Source organism: Panthera pardus, unplaced genomic scaffold (assembly GCF_024362965.1).
Source record: "Panthera pardus isolate Hobbes unplaced genomic scaffold, ASM2436296v1 HiC_scaffold_6, whole genome shotgun sequence".
In the NCBI taxonomy this organism is placed as follows: domain Eukaryota; kingdom Metazoa; phylum Chordata; class Mammalia; order Carnivora; family Felidae; genus Panthera; species Panthera pardus.
In genome coordinates, this window is record NW_026526991.1 from 31522376 (window position 1) to 31535284 (window position 12909).

The window sequence follows — 12909 nt, forward strand, 5'->3', positions numbered from 1 at the left end:
GGGAACAGAGGTAGCAATTACAAAAGGGAAAGTCTTTTTTGTGAAATGATTTTGATTAAATAAAACTGCTCATAAAACCAGAGAGAAGACAGAAGGCAGGTCCAGGCAAGTATTCCTGTAGCAGGGACATTTATAAAATTATCACATCTCTTGGTATCACTCTTCTCTTGGTAAAAACTGACTGATGCAGAAAATATGATAAAAAAAACAACAGTTTTAGTGATATTCCTCAAAATTAGAGTGACTGAAGTAGAACTTGAGTTAAATTTGATTCACAGCTACGTACATACTATAATGCATAAGGACCTAGACCATAGCAAACTTGTTTCCTGTTGTATCGCCCTTGTCTAGCTGTTGGGGAAGGTCATTGAAAAGATGTGACTGACAGGGGGGCCTGAGTGGGCCAGTTGGTTAAACCTCCGATTTTTGATTTTGGCTCAGGTCACGTTTGTGGGATTGAGCCCCGCATAGGGCTCTGTGCTGACAGCACAGAGTCAGCTCGGGATTCTCTTTTTCTCCCCCTCTGCCTTTTCCCCACCTGCACGCCAAAATAAACTTAAAAAAAACAAAAAACAAATGTGACTGCCAGCTGATCTATAAATTGGGCCCAAGTGATCTGTCCCCTCCAGTTGGAATGTGGGTTGTTTGCTTTTCATGCAAGCTTTGCTATCCCAAAGGCTACTGCAAGGACATAGCCTTGAGATAATGATATGGTTTTGAGAACACCTGCACAATATACTTGACTGAACCCAATTAAGGCCTCTCTATATAAACTTTTCAGATTGGGTGGGTGCAGGGGTTCATTAGTCTTTCCACTATGCAAGACAAGCCTCATAGGTAAGTACCCTTTACTTAGTGAAGCTGCCACCTTCCAACCTGGAATGGCCTTCCCCTTTGTCTCTCTGCCCTCCATGTTCAGAAGCCAGTTTCGGATTACACCTGGAAAGCTCCTAAGGAGGTTATAAGTCAATGCTAGGACAGTGTACAAGCTCAAAAATACTGTTAGAGTAAAAAAAAATGAAATTTAAGCAAGATTTTGCATTTTGTCAGGACTGTAATTGAGATCTGGGTAACAGTCTTGGGTTCATTAACTATTAGGAAATTACTTAGGTTCTCTGAATTTATTTTCACTTCTGAAAAGTGAAAATACAATTTACCATTAGACCAGGTACCTTGAGATGCTGGCAATATAAATGTGAACAAGAGGATGAGGGGAACTAAGAGTAGTAAAGATGAAAACAGACAAACGAAACTAGTAAATGAATATACAGAATAGTGATAATGAATGAAAAACAAGAAAAAAAACAAGGTGCTACAGAAAAATCAGATTCCACGAAAATAAATATGCAGTTTTAAGCACATGATTAGATCTCATCTCTTCCTTGCTAAATTATGAATTAAAAACTGAACATGAAAAACGTAATTCAAATTCTTGAGTAAACAAAGTTACATCATTAGAATGTGATATTTACTACAGACAGCAAGACTGAAGAAGAAGCACTCCACAGATACTGGTCCCAGCATGCCTGAGGAGGTAGTATGGCAGTCAAGAGAATGTTCTCCAGCCAGAAAGATCCATGCCCAATATCACACTATTTAAGCACAGTACTTAACTTCTCCAAGCTTAAGTTTTTTAACTTAGTTGGAAAATGAGGACAATATAGGCACCTACTCCACTGGACTGTGATGAAGAGTAAGTGAGATAGTGTGACAAAGTTATAGTATTGGCATTTGTATAGTTATGGCATTTCCATAAAATATATAGATTAATGGAACAAGATAGCCCAGAAATGAACAAAGGACCAAAAATACGTAAGGAAGAAAGTAGAGTCTAATAACTGGTGTTGGGAAAACTGGAGAGCCACATGTGAAAGAATGAAAGTGCATAATCTTACAGTACTCACAAAAATCAATACAAAATGGATTAAAGACTTGAATGTAAGACCCGAAACTATAAAACTCCTAGAAGTAAACATAAAGGTAAGCTCCTCGACACTGACCTTGACAATGATTTTTTTTTTTGGATTTGAAACCAAAAGCAAAAAGGAAAAATAAACAAGTGGGACAACATTAAAAAGCTTCTGCACACCAAACTATTAACAAAATGAAAAGGCAACTTATGGAATGGGAGAAAATACCTGCAAATCATACATCTGATAAAGGATTAGTATCTGAAATATGTAAGGAACTTAAACAGCTCAACAGCAAAAAAAACAAAAGAATCTGATTTAAAAACAGGCATAGGCACCTGGGTGGCTCAGTCAGTTAAGAGTCCAACTCTTGATTCCAGCTCAGGTCTTGACCTCACAGGTGCGTGAGTTTGAGCCCAGAGTTTCTTTTTTTTTTTTGTCAGGGCAGAGCCTGCTTGGGATTCTCTGTCTTCTTCTCTTTGCCCCTCTCCCATTCTTTCTATCAAAAATAAACATTTAAACAAACAAAAAAACAAAAGAACTTCTTCCAAAGACTTACAAATGGCCAACAGGTACATGAAAAGGTGCTCAATATCACTACAGCAGGAAAATGCAAATCAAAACCCTGAGACACCACCGCACACCTGTCAGTTAACTGTCATCATGAAGACAAAAGATAACAACTGTGGTCAAGGATGTGGAGAAGAGAGAACCCTCGCACACTGTTGGTGGGAATGTAAACCAGTGCAGCCTCTATGGAAAACAGCCAGGAGGTCACTCACGATTTAAAACAGAACTACCATATTATCAAGCAATTACACTTCTGGATATACATCCGAAGCAAATGAAACCACTATCTAGATGAGATATCCATTGCAGATACCCTCCATATCCATTGCAGAATTATTTACAATAGCCAAGACGTGGAAATACCTTAAGTGACCACTGGCAGATGAATCAAGAAAATGTGGTATATACATACAATGGAACATTACTCAGCCATGAAAAGAATGAAATCTTGCAATTTGGGACAACATGGAAGGACCCTGGGAGCATTATGCTAAGTGAAATAAGTCAGACGGAAAAAGACAAATACCGTATGATCTAACATGTGCAATCTAAAACAACAACAACAACAACAAAAACCAAAACAACCAAAAAACAAAAACGAACTCATTGAAACAAAGAACAGACTAGTCAAAAGGTAAAACTTAGAGTTACAAGGTACGCAGGTTCTGGGGATGTAATGTAAGCATGTGAAAAAGATAATGAACTTTATGTGGCATATAATCTCCGTAAAGGATACAACAAAATCATCATTCCTACATTTTAAAGACATTCATCAGATTTGTATCTTACGAAATCGGTATGTTTTTATTTTTTACTGAGCTATTTGTTTTACCCAAACACGTGGTTTGGAAAAAAATCTGTATATTTTCAGAAGGAAAATATATCAATTACAATTAAGAAAAAGTCCTAAAAAGAAGATAACTGTAAGAGGCAATGGTCCAAACAGTTGAAAATGTCATTTCAAGTTTAAGGCTTTTTCAGAAAGTTACCTACTAGTGTATTATATTTCAGAATGGCTGAGCGCAGCAGGATGGGGAAACTTTGTCCAAAAGAACTGTAAACACCTGAGAACACTTTCATATAAGGGCATCTTCGGTAACCAAGCAAGTGACAGTTTCCGGGCTGGTGAATACTGAGGCCCTTCTCTCTCCACCCCAGCAGTAGCCTGGACAAATTCTGAACTCCCCTCTCTGGAGCCTTCACTCTATGCCAGTACCTCAACCTTCAGGTCCTCCGATCCACGAAGGCTACGGTGCTACAGGTAAGGCGGACAGAAAAGAATGTGTCCTTTTCTCGATTCTTTACTCACCCCGAAATCACGATCTTGGCGGCGCGGCCCCACTCCACTATACTGAATGGATTCTGAGAGCAAAGAAAACTAAAACTTTTTCTTCTTACAGAGGGCACCACCCGGGGAACGTTTGCAAACCCCTAAGGAGAAGGGTGCTTCCCACCTCTTCAGACCTGGACCGAGTCCTTCCGCCCCAAAGCACGAGCTTCGTTAAGCCGGGACCGCTCCCCTCAACTCCTCCCCCGCCGCTGACCCGTAGCCCGACCTCACCTGGGAGCAGTTCCACCAGGAGACGGCTTAGGGAAATCTCAGGAAAAGCGGCCCAGCGAGTGACGCCACCGAAGGCACAGTCATGGTCTATCTAATTCTGGTCACCGGCGCACACGCGCCTCAGCCACTGCGCCTCCCGCCTCCGGGTCGTTCCCCCACCACCCCAGCACCGTCGCAGCCTCCCGCATTGCACGCCGGGAACAGCCTACCTCCACATCTCAGAGACTTCATTTCCCAGCATGCACAAATATTGCATGCAGAACTGCACTCTGGGATTTGGAGTCCTCATCCCTCACCTTCTCCCAGTCTTTAACAGAGAGTACAAGGGACCTTGCAGGAGAATCTAAACGCAAAGCATCACCCAAGGTCGTGAAATGTAGGCTCCCCTCGCATCCGGGGCCTTGTTCCGTCTTTAGCTGGGTGGGGAATGGTGTCGCCTAGCAGCCGCTGCCGCTCTTGATTGCACTGGACCAGTTGGCGGGATCCAGAGACCCGGTGGAAGCGCGCTGTGGAGCGGTCGGGCGTAGCGGCGGGACCAAGCTTGGTCCGTGCGGCAGATGAGGGGACGCTGCTGGTTGCCATCCTTGGTTAGGTGGGTGGATTTTGGTGAGAGGGAGCAGCAAGTTTCTTTCCAAGCAGGTTCTTTAAGCCTCAGGGCCCGTATGTAACAGCCTAGCTTCCCTGCTCCGTAGTCTTTGGTTGGCGACCCATTTGTCTTCTAGCTTCGGCCCTGGTTTCCTCGGCCTACCTGCGCCCATTTCAGCCGTTTCCGCACCCTTTTTACCCCCAGTTCCTGCTTCTCCGAATCAGGATTCATTTTCAGCCTTCCAGGCAGCCCCGCGCTTGGCACCATTAGATATTCGAGCGCCTCTAGTGGTAAGGGGGGGCGTAGAGGAGGAGACGCAGAACCTTAGTTCTTATCTAGATGAGTCTTAGGAAGGGAACTTGTAGTTTATTCAGCTGGTGCAGCATCTGCTGGTTTGTGCCAGCTGTAATTTTGATCAAGGCTATATATATCTGTATATATGTATATCCGTCATACAATTAAGGAGCCATTGCTCTTTGCTAACATCTTAGAGTTATAATGATGTAATCTACAAAAACAGTAATGTTGTTTACATTGAAAATGCTAATACCCACCTGTTTTGTTACAGAAGGTAAAGCGCAGTGAAAGATTTCACGATGCCACCTAATATAAACTGGAAAGAAATAATAAAAGTTGACCCAGATGACCTGCCTCGTCAAGAAGAATTGGCAGATAATTTACTGGTTTCCTTATCCAAGGTGCTTAACTGATAAACAATACATAGTTGTTTGTTTGATGATTAAGTTGTCCACGAAATCAATGAATGTCACAAATGGAAGAGTTCTCATATTTTGCCTAAGGGTTATAAAATATAAAATAGTTGCTTTCTCTTTACTTAGGTGGAAATAAGTGAGCTAAAACATGCAAGTCAAGAAAATGTGATACACCTTTTCAGAATTACTCAATCACTAATGAAGGTTTGTATGCTGTGGGTTTTAACAATGGTTTTGACTATTAGAGGACGTTTAAGGAACTGTTCTTAAATAAGTTAATCTTTATGAAAGTACCAAGATCACTGAAAATGAGATTGCTTCAAATGTGGATTAAGGATTTTAGTGTGCAAAACATTGCTAGTTTCTGCTCTAAAGTTCCTAGAAGAATGTATAAGGGAAACAGGATGGGGGTGTTTAAAAATAACATACGGAGGTCCTTTGTTAATTATGTTAACATAATTCTGAAGTCAGAATGAAAACTATGAATGACTTCTGTAGGGATTTGTTAGGAGGGGGAGAGATTTTGGTGTGAGAGGCCTCATAAAGGGCAAAGGCCAATGAGTATACTGCAGGTAGAAATCACCCTAAATAAAAACTGGGACTAGAAAATGTGCTTATTCTTTACATTTGAGGAGACAGGTGCAGAAAGTTAATAGTAAATTGTAGAGAAAATAAATGTTGGGTATAGTTTACAGTAGTCTAAGTGTATTTTATGCTATTGCCTATGAGGAACTGTTAGGATTTTTGAGCCACAATTGATTGATTCAAAAGTATTCCTTAGGAAGGCTAAACTAGGTATGTTAAAAGGACAGAATGAAGGGAATTGAAGCTGTTTAGACAGAACGTTGTGAAGGAGGTTAAACATAAGATTCTGGACTAGAATAATGACAATTGGAATAGGAAAAGATAGTAGAAAACATTACGGAAAAATTAGAACATTAGAAAAGTTACATTACCACGTATGAGATTGAGGAGAAAAAGAGGAATCAAAGATATTTTGAAGCTGTCATATCCTTAAATAAGAAAGTCATCTATTCAACAAACATTTACTGAAAATCTCCATATCCCACGTACTGAAGGCATTAAATACTAGGAAAGCAAATGAAACAAAGTCCTTGTTTTCAGTGCTTTTGTAAAGGCATATTGAAATAACTTTTCTTTTTAAATGTTTAGATGAAAGCTCAAGAAGTAGAACTAGCTTTGGAGGAAGTTGAAAAAGCTGGAGAAGAACAAGCAAAATTCGGTAATGCCCTGGAAGAAGTTTATCATAGTGTCCAATAGGGGACTCCGTTTAACATATTCTATAAAATGTGTGTATTCCCAACTTACTTTGAAAGACATGTGTAGAACTCCTGTTTTATGGATGAGGTATAGAAGTTACTTTCTCTTATGTTACCTTATTACAATCATGATGGAGTCTTTAAAAATAATTTTATTACTTTATTGAAATTTATGTAAAAGTTTGTTTTGAGATAAATCTGACCAATTGAAACTTTTTTTTTAATAGAAAATCAATTAAAAACTAAAGTAATGAAACTGGAAAACGAACTGGAGGTATGTCCTTTTGTATTTCCCTAGGGTGTAATTGTTAATTTCATTACTTTGAATTAATACTTTTACAATTTTCTGTTGTCTGGAAAATCACAAGAGTGATATTGTGTTCATAATTAATTGTTCAACATATATTATATATTTATTACATACTTTAAATTCTAAGAATTGAGCATTCAGTTGTGAACAAAATAAAAACATTAAATAACCTGAAGTTTACAGACTAGAGGGTTATACAGAAGATTACTAATAACTGAGTTGGCATGGAGGCATATGGGAATTTGAGGAATGGTGACAGAAGGATATGGCAGAAGAAGTAGCTTTTGAGAAAGCTAAGAGCCAAAATATGAATGTAGTGTTAAGGAACCAAGACATTGAAATTCCTGAGAATGTGGGAAGGAATGTGCTACAAAAATTAGCCTTTAAAAGGGAGAAAAGACCTTCTTTTTAATAGGAAGAATGGATGTGTATAGGAGCTTTTATGTTTGTAGGTTTAGTACCTGGAAGTGGAGAGATTGGAGGGATTGCTAAAAATAAGAGGGGAAGATATATGGTCAAATTTTAAGGAAGATTAAGCTTCAAAAATAGTGGAGAATGAAGTGGAGATTAGGAGATATAGAGTCAGATGATTTGAGTTCAAATCCTGATTCTTTCACTTATTAACTGTGAACTGGGAGGAGTTATTTTTTATCCCCTACTGTATATCCATCTCCTAGAAGAATATCAGCCACTCTCAGTTAATACTTACTAAATTAATTCTGAAGTTGGACTCATTCTGTTGGTGTTTAGCCAGGTACCTGCTGTGGAATGGAAGGATAGGGCTGTGGGAGATACTAGTAAGAAAGTGGTTGATGTGGTGATTATGAAATGTCAGCTGATGGGTAAAGAAATCAAGATTTGATTGGTGGGAGAGGTTAGAGTGGAGTCCAGGGATTAGAGGGTCCTGTGAGGTCAGAGGGCAGGTATACTAGGAATCATGAGAGAATGTTTCTGCTGGCACAATGTTCTGGTGTGGGCATGAAAGTGGGAGGCTATAGTGAATTCAAGAAGCATGTAAAAAAAAAAAAAAAAAAAAAAGTGAGAGAGAGAGACCAGAATGAGAGTTATATGGATGTGGAAACTGCTTAGTGGGGCTTTTTGTGGAAGACTAGGAGCCATGTGCCAAAAATTCTCAATGAATTTTGAGAGGGAACAGTTGGGAAGTTAGTAGTTTGCTACTACCCTGAGTAGGTAGGGATTAGATAACTGGATATCATGTGGAATTCAAAGCAGCTGGAATTTTCACAAAATGATGGAGGAAGGATAGCCTGGAAGTTGCAGGTTGAGGTAAATCAACACCATGTCTTGACCCTAAGGTCTATGGGATGTGAAAGAATGAGCATCTCCCAATTAAAAGACTTCCAAAGGAATTAGTATATTAAAGGAACCAAATTGGACCTAAGGCAGGGAGATGGAGAGTATGATTCAGTAAAAGGGCTGGGGGTATAAAAAATTTATCTTGATTTTTGAGAGCACAATGGAAGGTTTTCTGAAGGAGGAAAAAAGTGAGAAAAGTATTATATAGGATTAAGACAACTGTATTGTAAAGAGATGAATGTGAGACAGGTAGATGACAAAAGGATGTTTTGGACTATGAGTCCAAATAACAGGAACATGAAGTGAAATGGATTTAATTTGCTATAAGATTTTTTTTTTTTTTTTAAAGTAAACTACCCCTAATGTGAGGCTCGAACTCATGACCATGAGATCAAGAGTTGAATGCCCTACTTACTAAGCCAGCCAGGTGCCCAATCTGGCACAAGATTTTATTTTTTATTTTTTTATTTTTTTATTTTTTTTATTTTATTTTATTTTATTTTTTTATTTTTTAATATATGAAATACACACAAGATTTTAAAGATGACCTTAGTCTAGGCCAATCTAGTATAGTAACACTAATCACTTGTGGTTATTTGCAAATGGCTATTTAAACTTAAATTCATTACAATTAAAATTAAAAATTCAGTTCTGTAGTTGCAGTAGCCACATTTCAAGTGCTCAAAGCCACATGTAGGTAGTGGTTGTAGTACTCTACTGTGCAGAGAACATTTCCATTATCCTAGAAAGTCCTGTTAGACAGCAATGGTCTAAAGAGAGTCTGAGGGAAAGGGCAGGTTAAGAGCACCAGAGGTCAGCGACTGGGTGGAGGCCCTGGTGAGTTGTAGCCTGGTTTCAGAGTTCTGATGCTCAGGAGAAGCCTTCATAGCTCATTGCCTGTGTTCTCTGCCTGTGTGGTTTAGTCTGGGGTCTGTGGCTCAGTGGTTATAATAGAGCCTGAATGATTGACAGTCCATTTGTAGCTGTGGGTGGCTCAGAAAAAGTTTAAGGGCTTGCCAGTCTGCAAACTAAAGCTCAAATTAACAGTTTTAAAAACAGGTTCTTAAGCTAACATGATTTTAAACATCTGGTGCTGATTATAATACAAATTTAAAGTCAGTTTATTGTTGATTCTCCAATTATAATGAGATTGATTTATAGTTTTGGTTTAATTTAAGATGGCTCAGCAATCTGCAGGTGGTCGTGACACTCGGTTTTTACGTGATGAAATCCGCCAACTTGAAAAGCAATTGGAACAAAAAGATAGAGAATTGGAGGACATGGAAAAGGAGTTGGAGAAAGAGAAGAAAGTTAATGAACAAGTAAGGAACATTTTTTCAATGAATCTTAACCATTTAAGTTACGTAAAAACACCTGATTATGCATTTTATAGTGGTAAGTATCAGTTAGTATGTTTTATGTGAGAATTGATGTACTGTATACTTATCTCTACGGTTTTACATCACTGTTCATGTTGTCATCACATCTTTAAATCAAATTCCTTGTCTTCAAGAGTACCTCAACTTTATGCAATAAATAGCTATCCATAAAAAAGTAAAGGTTCTTAAGTTGTGTTAATGCCAACATTTTGTAAATCAATGCATATTTTAAATCATAATATTTCATCATTTATACAAATATAGTCATTACCTTTTAGGTTATTCCTTGTTATTTTTAAGATAATTCATGCAGTGTACACTTAAATTTAGTTTGAGGGCAAAATTTTTGGCAGATGAATTTGTAAATTCCTGTCGGAAAACAACATGTTTCCTAATTTGCCTCACCTGTCAGTCAACTTATACAAAATCTGCTGCCCAAGTGTGGTAACTGTCCCATCCCAGATTCTCAGAAGCTTTCTCTACCTTTGTGTCCTTTAAGTGAATGGTGTATTACATCCTGAGAATCTTATTTTGTCCATTGTTCTCTTAGAAATAGAAGGTGGTAAATTAAAAAAAAATTTTTTTAACGTTTTTTATTTATTTTTGAGAGAGGGAGAGACAGAGCATGAACAGGGGAGGGTCAGAGAGAGGGAGACACAGAATCTGAAACAGGCTCCAGGCTCTGAGCTGTCAGCACAGAGCCCGACACGGGGCTCGAACTCACGGACCACGAGATCATGACCTGAGCTGAAGTCGGCCGCTCAACCGACTGAGCCACCCAGGCGCCCCGAAGGTGGTAAATTTTAAATAAACAACAATGATTATAAGGTGATGTTGCTATTTAAAAGAATCTGTTATAAATTTATTTGTAAGGAAAAACATCCCTATTCTTGCTGTATCCATTTTCTTATATAATTTAGAAGATTCATATAAGAGTGAGCTATTTATACACTTGTTGTAGTGGAAAAAGTATGGATTAATGGCGCCTAAAGATTAGAAATAAGTTCTTAGAGGATTGTCTGTTTAGTTGACTCAGTAAAACGTAATAGACCTATGGCTTTCTTAATAATCATAAAGGATTTGGGGGCGCCTGGGTGACTCAGTCGGTTAAGCATCCAACTTTGGCTCAGGTCATGATCTCACAGTTCGTGGGTTTGAGCCGCGCATCCAGCTCTGTGCTGACAGCTCAGAACCTGGAGCCTGCTTCAGATTCTGTGTCTCCCCATTCTCTCTCTGCCCCTCCCCCACTCATGCTTTGTCTCTGTCTTTGTGTCTCAAAAATAAGTGTTAAAAAAAATAATCATAAGGGATTTAACCTATGATCTACAGTAATGGAATTGCTTGTTGGGATGTTTGTGGTTTTCTAGACCATTGTTCTTCTGTCTAGCCCATGTATTAGTCAACTTTTTTGCCATTCATACCACATACCCTTAGTGAATCACAACTACCTTGTCCATTCTTCTTAGACTACTATCTTTATTCATAGGTACATACACAGAGAGCTTGAATACATAGGCTGTATACCATTCTAGTTGCTAGATTCTTTGAGATGGAATATGAATATGAGTTGTTGGCAATTTCTTCTTTGCCCTTAACCAGTCATTCAGTTTTATTGAGTATTCACAGCTTGCCAGAGACAGGGCAATAATATTATGCTTCTTGATATTCATTGTCAATAACAAATGTAACATGGATGATACTCTGGGGTGGGATATCTAAATCAATCTTGAGGTTCAGGAAGTTGATTTGTAAACTAAGAGTGAAGTAGGAGTTAGTCTGGCAAGGGAATGGGATGGCCTTGGTGGTTAAAGAAATGGCATTCTGGGCTGAAGATACAGCATTTGCTAAGATCTAGAGGGAAGAGATGGCATGGTGAATTCAGGGAACTACAGTTACTCATTCTGGCTGAAATATAAGTAAAATAGCTAGTATAGAATCCTTACTAATTGCCAGTTACCTTATATGCACTCATTTTTTATTCCTCATTTCATACTTATCATATAAGATAGGTAACATTTCCCCATGCTATAGATGAGGAAACTGAGGCACAGAAAGATTAATTGTCCATGATTACAGAAATAATAAGTTGTAAGACCAGGATTTAAATCCAAACTTACTCAGTGAGTCTGTGTTCTAAACCACTATACTATCCTGCCTTCCTAGTTCAAACATTTGTGATCCTCTGGAGAGATAAGCACAGGTCAGTTTCTAAGGAATTTGCTCTTTTTCCTAAAAGGAACCAATGAAGAATTTTGAATCCAAGAATATCATGATGAGATCTATATTTTTGAAATTTATTCAGCTTTAGAGAGAGTGGATTGAAGGGGACTAGGAATAGTAAGGAGACAGGTGTGGTAATTCAGGCAGGTGCCAATGATGGACTAATTAAAGTCATAACTCAAGGGATTAAGGGCTGGAGACACGTTTAGAGAGGTAGGTGTAATTGGATGTAGTGAATGATTGATTGTCAGACGAGAGGGAGGAAAGGAGAGGGGCCCCACTAAGGAGGGATGCAGGAGGGGTTTAGAAGGTGTGCAATTAGTTTTCACTTTTATACATGTTGAGTCCAAGGTCCCAGTGGGCATATTCACAAAAGAGATCTATGGATTTGGAATTCATGAAAGAAAGTGTGGATGATGATTTGTGAGTTATCAACATAGATATTGAAGCCATAGAAATGACTGTAAGGCGATCTCTGAGAAATGTCTAATGAATAGGAAGAGGTGCTTCAAGGAACAACACTTTAGAAAGGACAAAAATAAAAAATGTGATGTTTGACAAACTAAGAGAAAGGAGCATGAGTAGTGTTAAATGCTTCAGTGTTCTTTACATCTCTGTCCTTGTTAAAATTTTCCAATTCATAAACGATGGGACTGTTTCTTACCTCCTAGCTGATGATGATGATAAGGATGATGATGATGGTGATGATGATAGTAGTAGTAGGTAAACTCCTCAAATTTGTGTAGCATTTTGCATTTTGTTATAAACTTTCTGTAACCTTTTTATTTTGAAAACTATCAAATAAACATGCATATACTTTTCATACAGATTCCCCAATTATCAAAATTTTACCACATTTATTTTACCTGTCAGTTTCTTTGTTTTAAGAAAAAATCTTTTTTGAATATTTATTTTTGAGAGACAGAGACAGAACACAAGCAGGGGAGGAGGAGAGAGGGAGACACAGAATCCAAAGCAGGCTCCAGGCTCTGAGCTCTCAACACAGAGCCTGATGTGGGGCTCAAACCCACAAACTGTGAGATCATGACCTGAGCCAAAGTCA

The 12909-nt window shown here is 38.6% G+C and overlaps 2 protein-coding genes across 10 annotated transcripts in view; one reads left to right on the top strand and one right to left on the bottom strand.

Annotated features, from left to right (window-relative positions):
* The window catches only part of TMTC3 (transmembrane O-mannosyltransferase targeting cadherins 3), a 59694-nt gene extending 55492 nt beyond the window's left edge, over nucleotides 1-4202 (bottom strand). For all 4 annotated transcript variants that reach the window (XR_002079108.2, XR_002079109.2, XR_002079107.2 and 1 more), the window contains exon 1: nucleotides 4042-4202. The gene's annotated coding sequence lies outside the window, so the exon portion shown is untranslated. The remainder of the gene's footprint in view (nucleotides 1-4041) is intronic.
* A 151-nt stretch (nucleotides 4203-4353) lies between these two features.
* CEP290 (centrosomal protein 290) overlaps nucleotides 4354-12909 on the top strand; it is a 91797-nt gene continuing 83241 nt past the window's right edge. For all 6 annotated transcript variants that reach the window (XR_002079106.2, XR_008419658.1, XR_008419660.1 and 3 more), the window contains exons 1-6: nucleotides 4354-4633; nucleotides 5196-5325; nucleotides 5467-5544; nucleotides 6514-6583; nucleotides 6848-6894; nucleotides 9426-9569. Coding sequence is in view for 1 of the 6 variants with exons in the window: in XM_019446374.2 (XP_019301919.2) it covers nucleotides 5224-5325; nucleotides 5467-5544; nucleotides 6514-6583; nucleotides 6848-6894; nucleotides 9426-9569 (441 nt within the window). In the remaining 5 variants the exon portion in view is untranslated. The remainder of the gene's footprint in view (nucleotides 4634-5195; nucleotides 5326-5466; nucleotides 5545-6513; nucleotides 6584-6847; nucleotides 6895-9425; nucleotides 9570-12909) is intronic.